The 20,242-nt window shown below is 30.9% G+C and overlaps 1 protein-coding gene across 1 annotated transcript in view; it reads right to left on the minus strand.

Moving 5' to 3' along the window:
- Positions 1-340: 340 nt before the first annotated feature.
- The window catches only part of LOC143071149 (adipokinetic hormone/corazonin-related peptide receptor variant I-like), a 78,210-nt gene continuing 58,308 nt past the window's right edge, over positions 341-20,242 (minus strand). The window contains exons 2-6 of the mRNA XM_076245284.1: positions 13,421-13,625; positions 7,297-7,419; positions 5,585-5,648; positions 2,544-2,632; positions 341-2,171 (exon numbers count right to left, since the gene is read on the minus strand). Of these exons, the coding sequence (XP_076101399.1) occupies positions 2,044-2,171; positions 2,544-2,632; positions 5,585-5,648; positions 7,297-7,419; positions 13,421-13,625 (609 nt within the window). The 3' untranslated portion in view covers positions 341-2,043. The remainder of the gene's footprint in view (positions 2,172-2,543; positions 2,633-5,584; positions 5,649-7,296; positions 7,420-13,420; positions 13,626-20,242) is intronic.

A 20,242-nucleotide genomic window follows, 5' to 3' on the forward strand; every position in this document is an offset into this window, starting at 1 on the left:
TTTTGATGCAAAGATGCATGAAGTTCTTTCTTTGTGATGACAAGGTGACAATGCGTCCATATGTTTTTCTTGAATATTCTTATACACAGAGACAATTGACATAGGCGTCTGAATGTAAAGACTATTGAACGATTTCGGATATAGATTAAACTAAATCTTTTAATCAAAATGTTTCTTTTATACAGTTCGTGTATTGTTTTTTTCAAATCGTAAAAGAAGAAATATCACAGAATAAAAACAATGTTTGCAAACTTAACGACTGATCAACACAAACCGTATCGAAATATGGTAGTTAAAGGGAGGTGCTTGGCCAATTGAAAAGACAATGCGAGAATAAAATAGTTATGCTTTTATTTAACAGGAATGATTTTTTAACAAACATCTAACACATAATATTGATATACAAATACACAAAAATAACCAATACATATTTCTATAGTTTATTATTATGTCAATTTACATTGACATACAATTTTTAATTTGTATTACGTAGTATTTATTAATTCATATGGAGTGATCGATATGCCATTCCCCTTTGCCCCTGGTATTTCAAATTTGAATTGGTAATGATGTTTTAAAATTAGAGAAGGAAATATTGAACAAGCAGAAAGTGTAGAAGAAAATCTGAATATTTTAAATTTATATGAGTTATAATTGTAACGACATTCTAATTTCAGTCTACAATGACACTTTGGTGGTCAAGATTAACACGACATACAAGAATTTCTTCCTTCATTTTTTTTAAAACCACGTTTCAAATTTCATTTTTGAAAAGGAAGTGAAGGTTTAATAAAAATCTAAGATTTAGTAATTGTTTTTGTATGTCATTCATGTTTTTAAAATAGTTCCGTTATTTGGAGAATGGTGTGTGTTACTCTTTTGGATTTATTCATATGTTTTAGAAACTCTGTACGATTTGGAGCTTGACACATTGTGAAGAAATATTTTCATTATTGAATGCTGTATATTGCCACCTACATGCATGTATTTTGGTAAATTTTAATTAATATATACCTTACATCTCCATTTTGTTCAATTCCAAGTATCATAAGAAATTGTTGTAACTTAATCGCTTCTGATATTGAACATGATGTCTTTAGTAATTTTATCACAAGAGTTACAAAGGAACAAACAATCATTAAAATGTTGTAACAAAAGGTTAATAGTTAATAAAAAGGCTTTAATTGTGAAGCTGGAAGTAAATGCTTCCTGAATGATAAGTTTACAATAGTCCGTTTATTTAACTTCTGAATAATTGAACATGTGTCAACTAATAAACGGAGAACTCGTTTCCGTCTTTGAAAAGGGCCCGTATGTTATCATGGTTCAACTGCACTTCTTATGCATTCTATTGAAATAATGTTCTTTATATATAAATGTACTGAGCCGATTTTTAACAACAATTTGGATGCCCTTATTTTGGACCTTGTTTTGGCCTAGCAACATCTCAACCTATTTAAGTGTTAATTTGTTTTTAGATAAAGTGACCCTGATAAAAGTAACTTACCTAGAACTTAAAATTATTTAATAACACTGACAGTCATGTATGTATTATGCAAACAGTAACCATATAATTATGAAATAAAAAAAGTTGTTAATATTGCATTGTTTTGTAGGTTTTATCATTTCACTGACAAAACTGAAGACATGACATAATTTATAGAATGTTAAATGTCTGTTACAAGAAATCTGTTAATTTGTTTATCAAATACAGTAATGCACAATGCATGTTGTAATACCATCAAAAAAGAATCTTTCATTACATAATATAAAACGCAAATGCGTCAGTAATAGTCAATTTATAAAAAAACAATTTTGTTTTTTAACACAGAAATGTTTTTGCAATGCTGTACGTAAAAACTTTTAATACACTTCATCAAACTGATTCTTGTTCAAAAAGACATTCAAATTAAAGTTATACTCCTGTAAGAAAATGAACAGAATACAGAATTTTTCACACTTTGTCATAAGGGAGTAATTATTGATAAATAATCAGACTTCTGTAAGACACTTATGGTATATATCACAAGAATTTTATTCGATTCATTTGAAGAACTCCTGTGCTATTGCAGTATTTGGTGTTAATGTATACAGGCCCATTTCACTTAGTCTTCTCTTAAACCAGCCCCTCCATTTCCGTGCTTCACGTCTAAAAGCTGTTGTAAACATACCTATAAAATATGTCGTTAGTTGATAATAAAATCAATACATAGTTAAAGAAATACTTAAATATTTGATATAACAATAAGATAAATTTATACTTCGGTAAATGATTCATGAATACCAAGATATCATTTGTGGTAACATATTGATTGAATGTATTAATTGAAAAGTAGTAACCATAAGTGTTGTTTTTTGTTTTGTTTGAGCTACAAACTATTTCATCATTACGTTTTAAAAGCATTACCGTTCGTTTAACTATCAGTTAAAGATCAAATTAGTAATGATATGTAAGATATATTTTACATACCATATACTATAGAATCAATACATGAGTTGAACACATCAAACATTTATTATGATTTAAACTTCAATTAGCATACCATATACAATAGGATCTATACACGAATTGGACACAGCAAATATAAACAATCCTCTTTGTACCTTTGGGTTGATAGCTTGGGCGGATTGCCTGGAAAAAACGAAGAGTTATTCAGAAACACATAGTAATTAGTACATACAATGTATCAAGGTTGTACCCTGCAGTGCAATGAGACATTCTATATACGAAATAATTAACGCACTTCCTAAATAGAATGTCCTCCTGTTATTCTTCAATCACAAATAGATTTACGATTTTAAGGAAACTGTAACGATTGCTTATAAAATAAATAAGCGCAAATAACAAAACAAGATCCGAATTAGATTGTCAGCAGGAGAATATGATATAAGGATTTATATTAACCAGATTCATATGTGGGCAAAGCTATCATACAGAACAAACACCGTCCTTAATTTCAGTGCCTACGACTAAAATATTTTTTCTAAAGTATCTTGCATTGTCGAATGACTAAAAACCATATTTGAATAATGATGTCGAGGCAATTATATATCAAATGAAAATTTGAAAATGAAATGAAATTATTATGAAAGAGTGAGTCGAAATTTGGAAGAGACATCAATGAAGCAACATCACAATAACAAACTAATTAAAGTTATTTAGTTATTTTGAGAGAACATATTGTGTTGTTCAATAATAAATGAACTTTTATACAAGTTGACAAACTTTAAATTGCCCAAAGTTTACACAATATGTTAATATCTAATATTCATTTTAAATGAATGCTTTGTCAGAAAGTTGATGTTTCAATTTAACGGTGATCTTTTTATAATTGAATTTCACACGACAATATATTTTTATTACTTTATCAGTTCTAAATCATTATAGAACGTTTGCTTATTTTTCTAACTTCTGTGTTAGTTGTGAAATACAGTTTGTGTTTATCGGATAAAGAAATCATGCTACATTGTGTAGTTGACTGATTGATTTGACAATTTAAGTTATCTATCTTCATTTTCATATGAATAGAATTCTTTTTCACCTTAGTACACAAGATCATCATAAGAGAAAAATAAAGTACTGACGTTTTTTCGTCAGATCGTTATACCTAAACATATGAACGTAAATTACGAAATTCATGTCTGGGTAGTCTATATTCTACAATTCCTGTTTTTTCGTAGTACGTCTTCGGTTATAGTAGATAAATGCAGAAAGTATATTTTTCAAGTATAAGGTGGTACCTACCCAAGGCGTTTGTAAGATATAATATTAAACCTTTAAATTAGATTACTAAAAGAAATCATATCATAAGAACCAATCATAAAAAATAAATAATAATAATAATCATTTTACTCTTCAAATATGATTATTTGCATGGCCGAGGATTATTTTTACTCGAGTAAAAAATGATAAGTTAAAATCTTCCACTCATGATTAAACAACGTAGCTTAATCGTTTATGCAGTATGAACTTGCTTGAAATATTGCTGAGTTTTTCCCGATCTTTAATTGTGTACATTGTCAGTATTCTATATGCAAAACATCCGCCAAAGAAGAGCAAACATCAATTACTAACTTTTTTCAATCACCACATATTGTCTGAAAGTGTGCAATTTCAGTCATATGAATCATGTTTAAAACAGTTTTAGATAAATATCGACTTTACATGTACATTCATAACAAAATCTTCCCATTGCAATACCAAATTCCAGCACTATCCTTTATGTCTAAAATCCAGGAAAGCCTCACATTTCTTAAAGTAAGCCTGAAATGCCCATTTATCGGTTATGTATCGTAGTTGAATGCAAATGCATGATAAGGAAAATTGGTTTCTTGTTCATTAAAGAAAGGAAAACCAACTTTAAAAAGAAAGTTTTACTTATCACTCTACACATAGCTCGTCGTTTGATATTGAGCCAAAAAACGCTTTGTATCATTTAGTCATATATGTGATTTAATGAATCAAACTTGTTCGGGAAAATCTCATTACTAAGTAAAATTACAAAAATACCGAACTCCGAGCAAAATTCAAAACGGAAAGTTCCTAATCAAATAGTAAAATCAAAGGCTCAAACACATTTAACGACTGTCTTATTCCTGACTTGAAACAGGCATTTGCTAATCAAAAAAGATGGCTTAAACGTGGTTTTATAGCTACATGCAGCTAAACATCTCACTTGTATGACATTATATTGAAAATGATGTGTTCTTATATTAAACACTTGTAATATTTTAAAGACTGTATATACTATAATGAAATATTTCCAATTACTGTTTTAATAGTTTGTATTTGTTTCATTGACATTCACTCCATTTTATTCATTCACATACAGTTATATATGTTCAATTTTGATTTCCATTAACGTTTAAAAATACAGAAATACCAGTTCATTAGGACCATATAACTTCCGGATTCAAAATTATAAGGTTATAACACACGCAATTCTGTCATTGACAGACCAGTGGAAAGAAATCATTGACTAGAAATATGATCAGCATGTAAAACGACCACCACATGGCTTTGTGACGAAAATGAGTTGAAACATTTCCTGACAAATAATAATTTGATTTCTACATTTCCTGATGTAATGAGTTATAATCAATAAATAGTAATATGAATCAATAGTTGAAGAAAGAAGCATTTGTACACCAGACACATTTAGATTATATGACATTTTTAACAAGTAGAAACATTGTTATAACAGCAACAGACTTAGAGAGGATCATCATATCAGTAGCCAGTGCTTTAGTGGTTAAATGATTTATAACAAAAATTGTCCGTTTATAAATTTATTATAATATTCAGAAACTAAATTTTACCTCCTTCAGTTTTGACTATTATGTTATGCCCTTTTTGTTCATATAGCTCCTCAACTCATTAGATTCATCTATGGATTTCAAATATTCGGCTACGAGTTCCTGATGAAGGTAAGTTCAGAAAAAAAAAATTCAGCACTCATAAAGGTTTTAATGGGTGGTTTTTATTCGGGCATTCGATATAAAAAAATAACCATTCCTATTACAAAATGAATATTATCGTTACCTTAAAGATGTATAGTTGTCATGTAGCTTAAATCAAACTTACTTATCGATCCACCACCATGCCGCCATAAAGAAATAAGGTGTCCAACACAGGATAAATACTGTAACTAGAATAAATAAAAAGACATACGTTGATTGAGATTCATTACTGTACATCACCAGGTTTGTTTAAACTATTATCATATCATGAAAATTTCAATTGCCATTATGCATTGAGGTTAAATTTAGAAGAACGTAACTCAGTTGATTTGTGATGTTTATATTTAATTAGCGATAAAAAATAAGAAATAACCCTAAAATTGAGGTGCATTCAGACCGAATTGTACCGTAATAGAGATGCAGTTCTGTCATTGATTGATATTAAACATGGGATGGTTTGTAAAAGAATGGCAAAAGATACCAGAGGCACAGTCAAACTTATAAATCGAACATAAACTGACAATACCATGGCTTAAAATGAAAAAGACAAACAGACAAATAATGGTACACAAAAAACATCATAGAAAACTAAAGACTAAGCAACTCGAATCCCGCCAAAAACTAGGGGTGATTGAGATCTAAAACAAAACTAGTTTAAACCGACACTATTTTCTCATTTCACAGTGTCTTATCTACAAAAACGAGAACCATCGATATAAACTTTCTTTTAAACGGCACATACAATATCATTTTGTACAGAACTAAATTGATCAAAAAACATAATCGGGTAACTTTATTGGATAATTTGTTGTTTTTTTCACATGAGGAAAAATACATACACATCATTATCAAAGAAAAAGCATATCGCAATGTTTTTTCAATTTCACTTGCTAATGTATGACAACAATATTTTATGCTGCCCTATAGATTTTTTTCGTATTTACATCATTATGTTCGGATGTATTTGCAGAAAATATATATTTTTTTAATTTTTGAATAACATCGGAGTTGACGCCATTTATTATACCTATCCTATTCTAACTTCATGTTTAACGCCTATGCGTGTCATAAATTGGGTTAAAAATGAATGGTGAGTTTTGTTTTATGTGACACAGACTGAAGATTAACTTTTTTGATAAATATAGATGTTCAGTCTGCATCTCATTCTGTTTATGTAGGTAAATCGTGATCAAGCAAGGAAACGAATTGCCGTGAGGAGAAGTAATTTACGTATAACTGTGCTAGTTACGTAAATAAAGATTTCTATAAAACCTTACATGATTTCATTTTATGTTTCCAAATATACTTTCTGACGATGTAGCTGTTCGGCCATGGAAGCGATAAATAATACATATTTTCTAGATCATGCTTGAAATAGGTTCCCCTAGTCGACTGTAACTACATGAGTCAACCTTTTAAACCATCCCTTAAGCTCCAGTTGTCATACATTTACACCTAGGCATATTTATTCAGCGTTATTGAAAAACAGCGTATTTTAGTCGTATGCTACATGTATTTAGATTTCTCTTGGCAAAAATTAGGACCATTGCCCAAGGATCTTTGACTTGGTGTGAAGAACGTTGATTGATTCAGTACTTGTCGGTAATTTCTATATCTTGTTATAAAACCAGGTTTATTAAAGTATTTTTTCTGGAAAAATGCCTTTACCAAATCAGGACAATGTTTGGTCTAATGGGTGATATTAAGGCTCAAGGCTAATTTTGTAATTTTTTTCTTTTTGGATATTTCTTTGGGCACAAAATCTTTGTTATATCTTTTTTGTATATGTTTATGTTAACTAAAGAATAACTGCCTACGATATTGTATTAAGCATACCTATTACTAACGTCATCTTTAATGTTCGTATTCTTGCTTTTCCGATTTTTCCTGCTCTGGCACAGTGATGAGCTGGAAACGTATGACATCTATATTTAAATTCACCATATTCAAGGCAATCATCTGAAATTGGAAAATTGAGAATAAAGTCTATACCTAACTAATTATATTGTACTTTGCATATATCTTGATCTTTTCTTCATAATCGATGCAGATGGCCGACTTCAAACTATAAACTTCAATGTCCCGTTCATAAGCAGTTTAGTCTCCTCTGTTAAAAAAACTCTTCCAGATTATAAGTATGAAGAAAACTTGATTCAAAATAAGCTGGAGCGCTTGGAATTTGTTGACCGACTCAATATATCTCTGTTCTAATTCACAATCAAAAATGGTTTTTCATTTTTTGATTCCATACCACTCCTTTAATTCTTATTGATCGTCTGTGTCCTATTCCCTTAATGTAACATTTTGACCGACTAAGGAATCGAATGGTGGATGATGCATACATCACAGGAGACGATAAATCTGCCCAAATAACCAGTCTCAATAAAATCAGAGTTCAACCAATGCTAAAAATTTAGTTAAAGAATCAGTTGTGGAACTAAATCATGTAAATGATTTATATGAGTTCATGCTTGTGGCAACAGTATACAGCAAGAGTCGTCAACACAATCCCGTCCTTCTTTCTTTGACGACATATGTTGTATACTGTTCCTACTAGAAGGAATTCATATTGTGTGTACTCTTTATTCTAGTGTATGCCTACGTAATTATTTGAACGTTGATAAACTGAATAAATGAAACTTTAGACAGAACTGATCAATAGAAACAACCAATGTCAAAATATAATTCTCATCGATACACTGTGAGTAACGACAAGTAATAATTAACTTCATAAATTACCACCTCAGTCAGTCTTCTTGGTATTTTTATAACAAACTGTTATTTTGTTAAAAAATATAGTTCTGACTGTACACTTGTTAAGAGACACCTTTCAAATACGTTATTGAGAATGTAACCATAACGGCACAAAAACACCAAAAGACATCTTTATGTCGAAAGTGTGAATGCAAAAAAGTTTACGTCTGTCTATTTTTATTTTATGACCGAATCAGATATAAATATGCGATAAGTTGAAGAGAAATTATATTTACTGCGGAGGAAGCCATCTTTATTGACATAAGTTCGTGATTAATTTACCACGCTAGTGATAAGATATAAGATTAGCCAGATACACATAACTCACTAAGACGAAACATCAACAACAGGCTAAAACTTTATATGACGGAATTTTAACTTTCGCAAATCTACTTCTACAAAAAAAAAAAAAAAAAAAAAAAAAAAAAAAAATACAAACTGCAAAATTATGGTCAAATATTTGGTTTTTAGAGTTACTGTAATAAATGATGTAATCTGTCGATGTCAAACCACGTGATTGCAATCGTACAGATCTATTTGAATTGATACATTTATGTTATTTTACAGTGTTTATTTTTAGCTTTAAAAAAACTCACCAAAGATAGCAGGTTTATAATTTTGTAAGCTAGACATTAACATATATTTCCAATATGTCACTCTTCGATCTGTGTGTAAACATATCTAGGTTTGCATACTCGAAAATTACGAAATTCAATTCAATGACTGAAAAGCAAGTCTATATGTGTTTGTATTTATAATTTTATGTATAGTGAAACTATCGGTACTCCAATTATTTTTTTTAAAATCGTCACATGAAATCGTTGTCGGGTTAATATGTCAACTAAATAAGTTTCCTATTGGAATCGGAATAAGAATATTCCCTAGCGCTCGGTGAAAAAATATTGGCAAATACAAAGTCTACTATTGTTAAATAAGCTAAGAGCATGAGATGAAAGAATAATGTCTTTAGTTAGTTAACACACAGTGGTGGGTATGACACTGATAAGTTTATAGATATTGACCATTTCGCACATTCGAGAATTAGAGAATGAACGAGTGCATTTTTGCAATAAAACAAAATTTGTTCAATTGTTTGCTGTAAAATATAAGTTTTACGTATTGATCTGAATCTGTCATTTTGTATCTTAACATCATTAAAAACATCTCAGCTCAGCACTATTTAGAACATTGCTTGCAGTCAATTAAGTACGGTGAATAAGTTTGTTTGGACAATTCAGTAGTATGATGTTGTACACACAGCCACTGACTTGTCTGAACATAAAATGTAGAGATATTAACTGTCTGAACAGTTCTGATATTACAGTAGTTGATAGATTTGACAATTGACTATAATACGGCAAAAAAAAATGTTCAAACTTTGACGAGTTATTCAGACTAAAATGAGCGTTTCAGATAAAAGCTTGTGAATGAAATATTAGCTTTAAATCTACTCATGTTTATTTGAAGTTAGACAGTAACTAATTGTCATAATAGACTCATTTCGAATCAAGGCATTAGTACCTCGACAAGACGTAATTTCATGAAAAACATGTTGAAGCAGAATAGACACATGGTATCTTTCTACTCTGTACACTAGTATTCCACATTCCAAACTAAAAGACAAATTGAAAGAGTTGGTACTGCTTTGCTTCGTAAAAAGAATGGCCAACGTAGATACAAGTATCTTGTCTTAGGGAGGGATAAATCCTACTTTGTAAAGGATCACTCTGATTCGAACAAAAAGTTCTCTGAAACTGATATTATCAAGATGCTTGATTTTTTGATTGACAACATATTTGTTACGTTCGGAGGACGTGTTTTTCAACAGACTGTCGGCATTCCAATGGGAACAAACTGTGCCCGTCTACTTGCCGACTTGTTTCTTTATTATTATGAGGCTGACTTCATGCAGGAACTTCTTAGGAAGAAAGATAAGAAGTTAACAATATCCTTTAACTCTACTTTTCGCTATATAGATGATGTTCTGTCACTAAATAATTCAAAATTTGGTGACTATGTGGAACGCATCTATTCCATCGAGCTAGAGATAAAGGATAATACAGATACAGTTAAGTCGGCCTCACATCTAGAAATTGACAATGAGGGTCGGTTGAAAACAAAACTTTACGACAAAAGAGATGATTTCAGCTTTCCAATTGTGAACTTTCCATTTCTAAGTAGCAACATTCCAGCAGCACCTGTATACGGGGTATATATCTCCCAATTGATACGATATTCCCGTGCTTGCATTTCCTATCATGATTTTCTTGATAGAGGGTTGCTGCTCACAAGGAAACTATTAAACCAAGAGTTCTAAATGGTGAAGTTGAAATCATCCCTTCGTAAATTTTACGGACGCCATCACGAGTTGGTTGACCGTTATGGAATAACCGTTTCACAAATGATATCGGATATGTTCCTTACGTCGTAACTACAATCCCCTTACCTTTCATGAATGTGACCTACCGAATTAGACTATTTACCGGATTTGTTATCACATAAGCAACACGACGGGTGCCGCATGTGGAGCAGGATCTTCTTACCCTTCCAGAGCACCTGAGATCACCCCTAGTTTTTTGTGGGGTTCGTGTTGTTTATTCTTTAGTTCTCTATGTTGTGTCGTGTGTGCTGTTGTTTTTTGTCTTTTTCATTTTTAGCCATGGCGTTGTCAGTTTGTTTTAGATTTATGAGTTTGATTGTCCCTTTGGTATCTTTCGTCCCTCCTTTACAATGTTGTTAATTTCAGTAAATCGTCGTTTGCGGTCATTATGCTACACTAAAAGCTAGTGTGAAATAACACTTGTAGATCGACAATGTCAACTTTGACACTTTCTGCACGTCATAGTGGTGTCATTTATTTTTTTATTTAAACAAGTTTTGACGATCGATATTTTCCTTTAAAATTGGTCGGGCACAGCATGCCAGTAATTACATTTTTAAACATTCTTTGATATAATACAGAGTTGTGAAAAGAAACGTCTTCTTTGGTTTCAACTAAACAGCTTCGATTGTGTTTCCCTGTTGGATTTCAATATGATGAACTATCGATGAACCCTAGGAACTACTCATAAACTAATTGCAATCCGCTGGCATACTTGATTGTGGTAAAAAATCAAAGTTGAGATCATGTGAAATGAATATACTCTCTGCTGTCTTCTCTTTTTATAATTATGTAATATAAATGATACACATATGTCTGTAGTATAATCATCAGTGAAGCCAACAATTTAATTTAGTTTTGTTAAATAGTTGACCTTCTGCTGTTGTCTGCTCTATGGTCGGGTTATTGTCTCTTTGGCACATTCCCCATTTCCATTCTCAATTTTATTCCAGTTGTTGTGACAACTGTTAAAATTAACTATTCTTCTGTTTTATAAAGTTGTAGATATCAGTATATAATGTTAACTAACGTCCCCATGTCTTTTTTATACAATGTCACAACTATTTGATTCGCCTTGGGCCTTCATGTTTTTGTTTTAAAAAGAACATGTGGTATAATTTTCAAAAAGACAACTCTTCAAAGAGATCAGATGACACCGAAAATAACAACTGAAGTCTCCATTTAGATTGTTTCCTCCTCATTTTAATTTTGGAATATTTCTTGATATTCAATAAATGCTCTCAGAAATATTACTTTTCCTTTTAAACACTTAAAATTCCTTTGTGACATGTCAGATTTTCATAACATATTATAGAATAAAATTGAGAACGGAAATGGGGAATGTGTCAAAGAGACAACAACCCAACCATAGAAAAAACAACAGCAGACGGTCACCTAACAGGTCTTCAATGTAGCGAGAAATTCCCGCACCCGGAGGCGTCCTTCATATATAGAAGTATAGAAGTATACATTTTGAATGTACATTGGAGAAATTATGTCTTCTTTCACGTTTTTCTTCAATTATCTATTTTAATAAAGTTAATTTAAAATATTTTAAAAGATCTATCATTTTCCGACCAGGAAGTCGTTTATAAAAATGTTGACACTTTGAAATCAAACGGAAACATAGTCAATCCCGTTTTTCCTTCTTTTAAAAATAGTGTTAACGCAAACATAATTAACCAGAGGCGTATTTTGTCGATTATTGTCTCTTCAATGAACAAGGTATTTTGACATAAGAAGTTAGACTATTGTCATATTTAGAACAGTAGCTGCTTGATTTCCTGGTACACTTCCAGGTTAAGAATTTTTTTTAATTTTATATTTTTGTCATCTTATAATTTTGTTAATATGTTGTTTATCTTTCTAGAATTCGTGGTTTCTTATAACTGCTTTGTACTTTTAAAATATTATCTAATAAATTAATGTACATGTATTAACATATTAAGAGTTACTTTGCTTTTATATATGTAAGAAAGGAAAAACAACATGTTCATCAGGAACGTTCATAGTCGATTATTTGAAAGTAAATTATGTATGACAGAAACTGAAACAGCCGAAGAAATATATGACAAAAATACCTAAAAAAATATATGACAAAAATACCTAAAAATCCATCTAAGGTCTGCCTGAAATGGTTGTTACTTTGGTTCTTAATAATTTGAAAATTTATAAACATAACGTTCAGAGAAAACAAAAAAGTGCGTTCTAACCGTACTTAAAAAAGATGTGTTCTAGGGTTTGGTGAAGTCCAATTAATATTTCAACTTTTAAAGTACCAACGTACTAACTATTAAGATGTTGATATAAACCATCGGAAACTTGTAGAATGTAGAACATGACTTCATTTCTGAATTGACTTATTAAGTCTTATATCAGTTTCCTGATGAGGTAAAACAAATGAAGATGGTTGGGAGTGTTTGAACCTGTTTTTATTTTCTTACTAGTTTTTTGCTATATGATCTTTAATTGTCCTAATCAGCTTGACATATAAGGATGGCATAGTTAGGTCAGTTTTAACATTACCATTTGAAACTATGTGTTATTTATAAAAATGATAGTATCAAAAAACTACAATAATTAGAATGAAAACATCTCTTGGATACTTTTTATTTAGTTTCCTTTTTGTCGTTCTGTTGTGTGCAGGTGTTTTGTTATTGGTTTAATGATATTTAATATTTTTTTGCGCTGTTTCAATTGTCTTATCAGGAAGAGTTAAAAAATTGTTCTATTCAGTACAAAAGATGTACGTGAGTTCAAGACATTTGTTAACATTATGTTAGCATTCATAAGAAAAATTTCTAATAAGAAAATGATTTACCATACCTTTAGCTAGCTTTGCATTCTTCGAGATTTTATGAAGTATCAAACAGTAGGATGTAGTGATGATTACCAAAGGTGTTACATAAACTGTGATAAGATTAAATAAGTTGTAAGCTAGCTCATGTCTTGGTGTCGGAAAAAATCCAAATGTCACACACTGTGTGTACCAAGTAAAAATTGGATGTCGTTCAACATGGAATATTATACTCTACAAATAGAAAAACAATTAAATGTAAACATAGAATAAATATATAGAGCATAGCTATGAGTATGTCATAGTTCACGATGTAATGTCAGGCAACAAGTAGTTTAAAAAATAGCAAATCAATACAGGTTTACCTTTTTCTTAGTTGGAAAAATATAGCTATAGGAATAAATATATAAAAGCATGTCTATGAGTAACACAATTCATGAAGTAATGTCATGCATCAAGAGGTTTAAAAAAGAGTAAATCAAGATAGGGTTTTCTTTGTTGGAATTTCAATGTGTGTTCTGGAAACTAAATATATTGAGGTAATGAATCTATACTGATATTGTTACAATTACACTTCACATTGGAAACGTGTTACTTGTACAAATCGAATGATCGCCGAAACTCGACTTTTTGATAAGAAAACAACTAAAGAAAATAAACTCATCATAGATACCAGGACTAAATTTTGTATATACGCCAGATGCGCGTTTCGTCTACAAAAGACTCATCAGTGACGCTCGAATCCAAAAAAGTTAAAAAGGCCAAATAAAGTACGAAGCTGAAGAGCATTGAGGATCAAAGTTTCTAAAAGTTTTGCCAAATACAACCAAAATAATCTATGCCTGATTTAGAAAAGCCTTAGTATTTAAAAAAATCAAAATTTTGTGAACAGGTAATTTATAAATATAACCATATCAATGATAATTCATACCAGCACAAAAATGTGCTGACTACTGGGCTGGTGATACCCTTGGGGAAATAAATCTCCACCAGCAGTGGCATCGAAGTTTCAACAAATGTATTATAAGATCGAATAGGCACATTCTCTGTAACGATAAAAAGTGTAAGCGTGTGTTAGTGTACTTTGGTAAATTTAGTGCACGATAAAACAAAAACACAAACAAACGTGTACTTCTGCTAGTAGACTGTAAGTCTTCGAGGGTATTTGATTTCCATCGTTGTATTAAATTTTGCTCATTCAGAATGTTGCTTCTTGTCTAAACTTTTCTTTACGTTTGGCTATTTTTAATATTTTCAATTCTGCGTAGTTTGTATATGATGTTTGATTTTTAAATAATTTGTCCCCAAGAGACATTACTTATCAATATACACATCTGTTGCTGTAAAACTGGTACCGATAGTGTTATTGTGACTTTTTCGGTTAGTTATTGATGTCTGATGTATATTATCCTAAGCCCAATTGATGTAATAAGTTGAATAAAGTCAGTCGTCCACGACTGATAGACAGAAGAAACAAAACAGAAAAAAGATGCAAAAACAAAGGTATAATGTCAAAACTTTTAAATTGAGTTAGCAATGTTTGAAAAAAGCGTAGGATGGATCATGTATTCAACTCAAATTGAAGACAACAGTAGTATACCGCTGTTAGAAATTCATAAATCGTTTGAGAAAAAAAAAAAAACAAATCCGGGTTACAAATTAAAAATAGTCTGGATATAAAGTTACCGTGACACGTCTTATAGCAATGCGAATTCACACTGACACTAGATCAAATTATTACAAAAGTATCTGCGTTTTTATTTGATAACATAATTCATTGTTTAAGATGTAATGTCCTAGATATTTGCATCAAATAAAGAACTTTCATTAAGTCATTGATTATTTCAAAATCATCTTATTTGATATGTTATAAGTTTGTAAAACATGCGACTTCATATGTCTTTAAAAAAAAAGTGTTTTCTAAATTGCATCAGAACCGCTTTAATCTAACTATTCCACAACGCAATAAGGACATCTGGAGCAATATGAAAGGGTTCACTTTAGGTCAAATTTGCTATAGAAGTGTAAATCTCAGTTTTTAATAGTTATTAATTTATCAACGGAGAATTCAAAACTTTATAATTCAAATCATAGCAGTGCCGGAACCCTAAATTCTGGCTTCAGGGACTAACAATAAATTAATGGTATTGACAAATTGCTAGAAAATGAAGAAAAAATCCAACACTTTATAAAACAGTGCATACGATGTGCGTTTCTAGATAGACTGTTATAAGAACTTTTGAAAGCCGTATGCATTGATGTAAACATACTTGCCTACTTCCGGAACCATATGATCAAAAGGGACATAAAGTAGCCAAAATAAAAAAAATGTTATGAAAGGTGTGAACCTTTGTACTTTATCAATTTCTTAAATAATCAATGAAGGTGGATTCAAAATGGAATTTATTCCAGCGAAGATGAACTACGTACTGAGCAAATCATGTTAGTACATGTATGATAATGAAAATCAGCTTATAAATCCTCGGATAATTCGTCGGTAGTATAGGCATTGCAAACTAAGATCAACTTTTAGATATCTCATACAAACGTGTTCATGGATTTGGGATATAGAACTACTAAGAATAACCTTCAATAAAAAAATAGATGTGGGTGTTAAATAATTAAATCGAAAATCAGATCAACAAGATTGATGATATAACGTTTTCGTTATTGAAACATAATTCGATTTTAAATCGGTTTATACAATTTTATTGCATAATTCAAACAAAAATTACAAAATACAAATGATTATTTGATCATTTCATAAAACAAATTTAATTACATAAAACTATACAGAGGATAGCAACGATGTTTCCACGTATCTATGGACCTTCTTGATTTTCAGCTGGTGATATAGTTTTGCATTTATTTATGTATATAAATAGTTGCATCGATTGCAAATATAATAATATGTTTCTATAGTTGTAGTTTAAAGCATACTTATTTTTCTACTCTATATTCCACTTTGCCTCTTATTATTATTAAGAAAAAATTCACATCCCTAATTAAATGGGCATTTAAAAAGTCAGAATGCTAGTACATATGTTCAAACTCTTTTATGTCATTTTATAGTAGCAATAAACAAAAGAACTATGTCAATTGGACATGCTTTGATACTATATATGCGCTTGAATTTTTACTTGACAACATTTGTGTTTGCTTTGGAGATTCCGTATATTGTCAAGTTATTGGAATTCCAATGGGGACTAACTGTGCACCACTTATTGCGGACCCGATTTTGTATTGTTATGAGTTACAATTTATGACTAAAATTAGCAAAAACCCATCGAAACAACATTTGATACAAAAATTTAACAATACTTTTAGATATTTGGATGATATATTGGCTCTCAATAATGACGACTTCAGTATGTATACTAAAGAAATCTATCCTATTGAACTTATTTTAAATAAAGCTAATGCTAACAATGACCACTTCCCTTTTCTTGATCCTGATATCTATATCATTAACGGGAAGTTTTATACAAACATTTATGATAAAAGAGATGACTTTTTTTTCATTTTCTATCGTTAATTATCCATTTTTAGATGGTGACTTTCCCTTGTCACCAACTTGTGGTGTTCATGTATCTCAACTTGTATGATTCGCTCGTGTATGTAACAACGTATTAGATTTTAGCGAGAGAAATTTATGTAATTACTGAAAAATTATTACACCAGGGTTTTCGATATCACAAACTAGTCAAAAAATTTACTAAATTTTATCATCGGTATAAGGAAATAATTCGTAAATATACCTCAACATGCAGACATCATATACTTTAAGGTATTTCACATCCAATCTTTTATGGTAATATTCTTTACAAAGCACAAAAATGTCAATATTCACCTCAAAAGCTTACAAAACCTTTGAACAGACTGATTAAGAAGGGATATAGTTACGATACTGTTGTCAGGTCATTAAAGATTGCATATTTTGGCTTTAATATTGATTCACTTATAGGGTCTTTGCATCGGAATTAAACACATTTATTTAAAAACAAACAGTTGTTGGCATGACACGGGTTATGTTCTTCTCATATATTTTATGATAGTATGATACTTAACCCTAACATCATATATTCATATGATTAAAACATAATCTTTCAATCAGTTTAATTGAGGTCTGGAGCTGGCATGTCAGTTAACTGCTAGTAGTCTGTTGTTATTTATGTATTATTGTCATTTAATTTATTTTCTTTTGTTACATCTTCTGACATCGGACTCGGACTTCTCTTGAACTGAATTTTAATGTGCGTATTGTTATGCGTTTACTTTTCTACATTGGCTAGAGGTATAGGGGGAGGGCTGAGATCTCATAAACATGTTTAACTTCGCCGAAATTTTGCGCCTGTCCCAAGTCAGGAGCCTCTGGCCTCTGTTAGTCTTGTATGATTTTAATTTTAGTTTCTTGTGTATAATTCGGAGTTTAGTATGACGTCCATTATCGCTGTACTAGTATACAGATTTTTAAAGGGGCCAGCTGAAAGACGCCTCTGGGTGCGGGAGTTTCTCGCTACATTGAAGACCCATTGGTGGCCTTCGGCTATTGTCTACTCTATGGTCGGGTTGTTGTCGCTTTGACACATTCCCAAATTCATTTCTCAATTTTATTAAATAATAGTTATGTAACTGGATTTGAAAACAATTTGATAAAACAGATTTCAGTCCATCATCAATATCATTCATCATAAGATTGTGATTAGTCATCAAATATAAGATCTTATAGCAATCACTTACATAATAGTTATGTAACAACAAAGGAGATGTTGTATGATTGCCAATGCGACAACTCACAACCATGGTTTATATACGTATAATACACACAATGATAAAAAATAAATTAACAACTATTGGTCACCGTATCGCCTTCATCAATCAGCAAAAACCGTAACTCGTATTAACCAAATAAGGTCCCTACATGACCAATATACAAAGATTTAAAAAAAAAGCTATATGTTTAAGGTGAACTACTGAACTACAGGCTCGAGATTTGGAACAAGCATGTACATAAAATGGCGAAGTTAAGAATGTTTGCCCAACCCGTCATAATACCCGAGACAGTGTTTTTACAGAATGACGTAAAAACAAACGATAAAAAATCGGTTGAAAGATGTAATTTTATGAAATCGATACAAAGCACACCAACTAATAACAAAAACAGCAAAGACATAAAGTCCTAGTTACGGAAAGCCAGTAGTTCAAAGGTAATAACAACTAACCAAAACATAAGGGACAAATAGTTGTTAATTTCTATGTCTTGAAGTATGTCTCTCATTGTCAAGTATCCCCATCTTCTTACTTATGTATCTAAGACTAACATATTTATCGGCAAACATCCAATATCTAAAATAGTTAGTGAACAGATACAACTAGCAGTCAGAGAAACACGATATTTTATGAAATGCCAAAACACCGGTTTGCATTTTCGAAATCAGACCACATGATTAATATACATCATACGTGTACTCAATGACAGTTAAGATGTAAACAATCTGTCAATTTCATTATGAATATTTAGTATGGGGCAGAAAATGACTGCTTGTGGTACGGGTAGTTTAAAGTACAGATGATTAAAACTGTGCCACATATTACATAGCTCAAATAACAAAACATACTTTATAATTTTCCCTATATATTTCAACTCTTAAATCAAGACTTAAATCACCAATATATTGTCAAAGATTTTGTAGTTCAGTCACGTTTCAAATCAATTCATCTATTTCAAATGTTTTGCCACAGAAAAGTCTATTTAGGCATAAAAAAATATTTATCATTTATTTAACAATCCTTGAAATTGAATGCAATTATCCCGGCTAGAAACCGTTTAGCGTCAAAATGACTGATGAAAACACATTTTGAAATCACTCAGATTTCCTTTTCGAAATGGGTTTTATTTCCGTTTTAACAACATTTCAAACTCTTTAATCATTTAATTTAAAGGATGCTTTATCAAAAACCAAGTGTAGGATTGAATTTAAAATGTATCAATAACAGTTATCATTCATAGTTCATAAATGCGTCTTAAATATGTCGTTTAATTACATGTGCATCATAGAAAATTAATGACTGATTTTTTTCGTCTTTCCAATTAAACTAATTATACACATATGATAGTGGGATATTGTTTCCATAGGGTTACACAATTCTTAAAAAAGCAATAATCAGTGTTCGTAAGGAATAAAACTTCAAAGAAGAACAGTTCAATAAATATAAGATAAAAGAAATTTCATTAAATTAAGTGTTACAAGACAATAACAATCAAAACCAAGGAGTAAACAAAGACTCACAAAACCAAAGGACATTTCCATCAACAGTTATAAATAATAATTAAGAAACAACACGAACTCCACTAAAAACCGGGAGTAATACGCGTGCTCCGGAAGGGTAAGCATTTCCTGAACCGTATACCGCAACCGACGTGTTGTTTCTTTGTTCAGTTCAGTATTGATGGAAGGTTATTATGACTGAGGAAGAATATCAGATATGATGGCGACCATAAAATTTCTTGAGTGATGACCTTAATTAGATTGATTCATAGCCCTGTCTTAGCAAGAAAGCAGTATTCCTCGTTCAACAAAATCAACGTACTTTGAGCTAGCTCTAGAGTAACGTATCAATTGAGACATATATACTCCATATGCTTGTACCGCTGGGATGCTGCTTCACAGAAATGGAAAGTTGACTATAGGAAAATTAAAATCATCGCGTTTGTCATAAATTTTGGTATTCAACCTACCATCAGTAGTCATTTCGAGAAAAAGGTCTAAATATGAAGCAGATTTATCTGTGTCGGTAGTATCTTCGGACAAATGGTCGAATAAATCAAGCAAAAGTCCGAATAAACTAAT

This window comes from Mytilus galloprovincialis, chromosome 4 (assembly GCF_965363235.1).
Source record: "Mytilus galloprovincialis chromosome 4, xbMytGall1.hap1.1, whole genome shotgun sequence".
Lineage (NCBI taxonomy): Eukaryota > Metazoa > Mollusca > Bivalvia > Mytilida > Mytilidae > Mytilus > Mytilus galloprovincialis.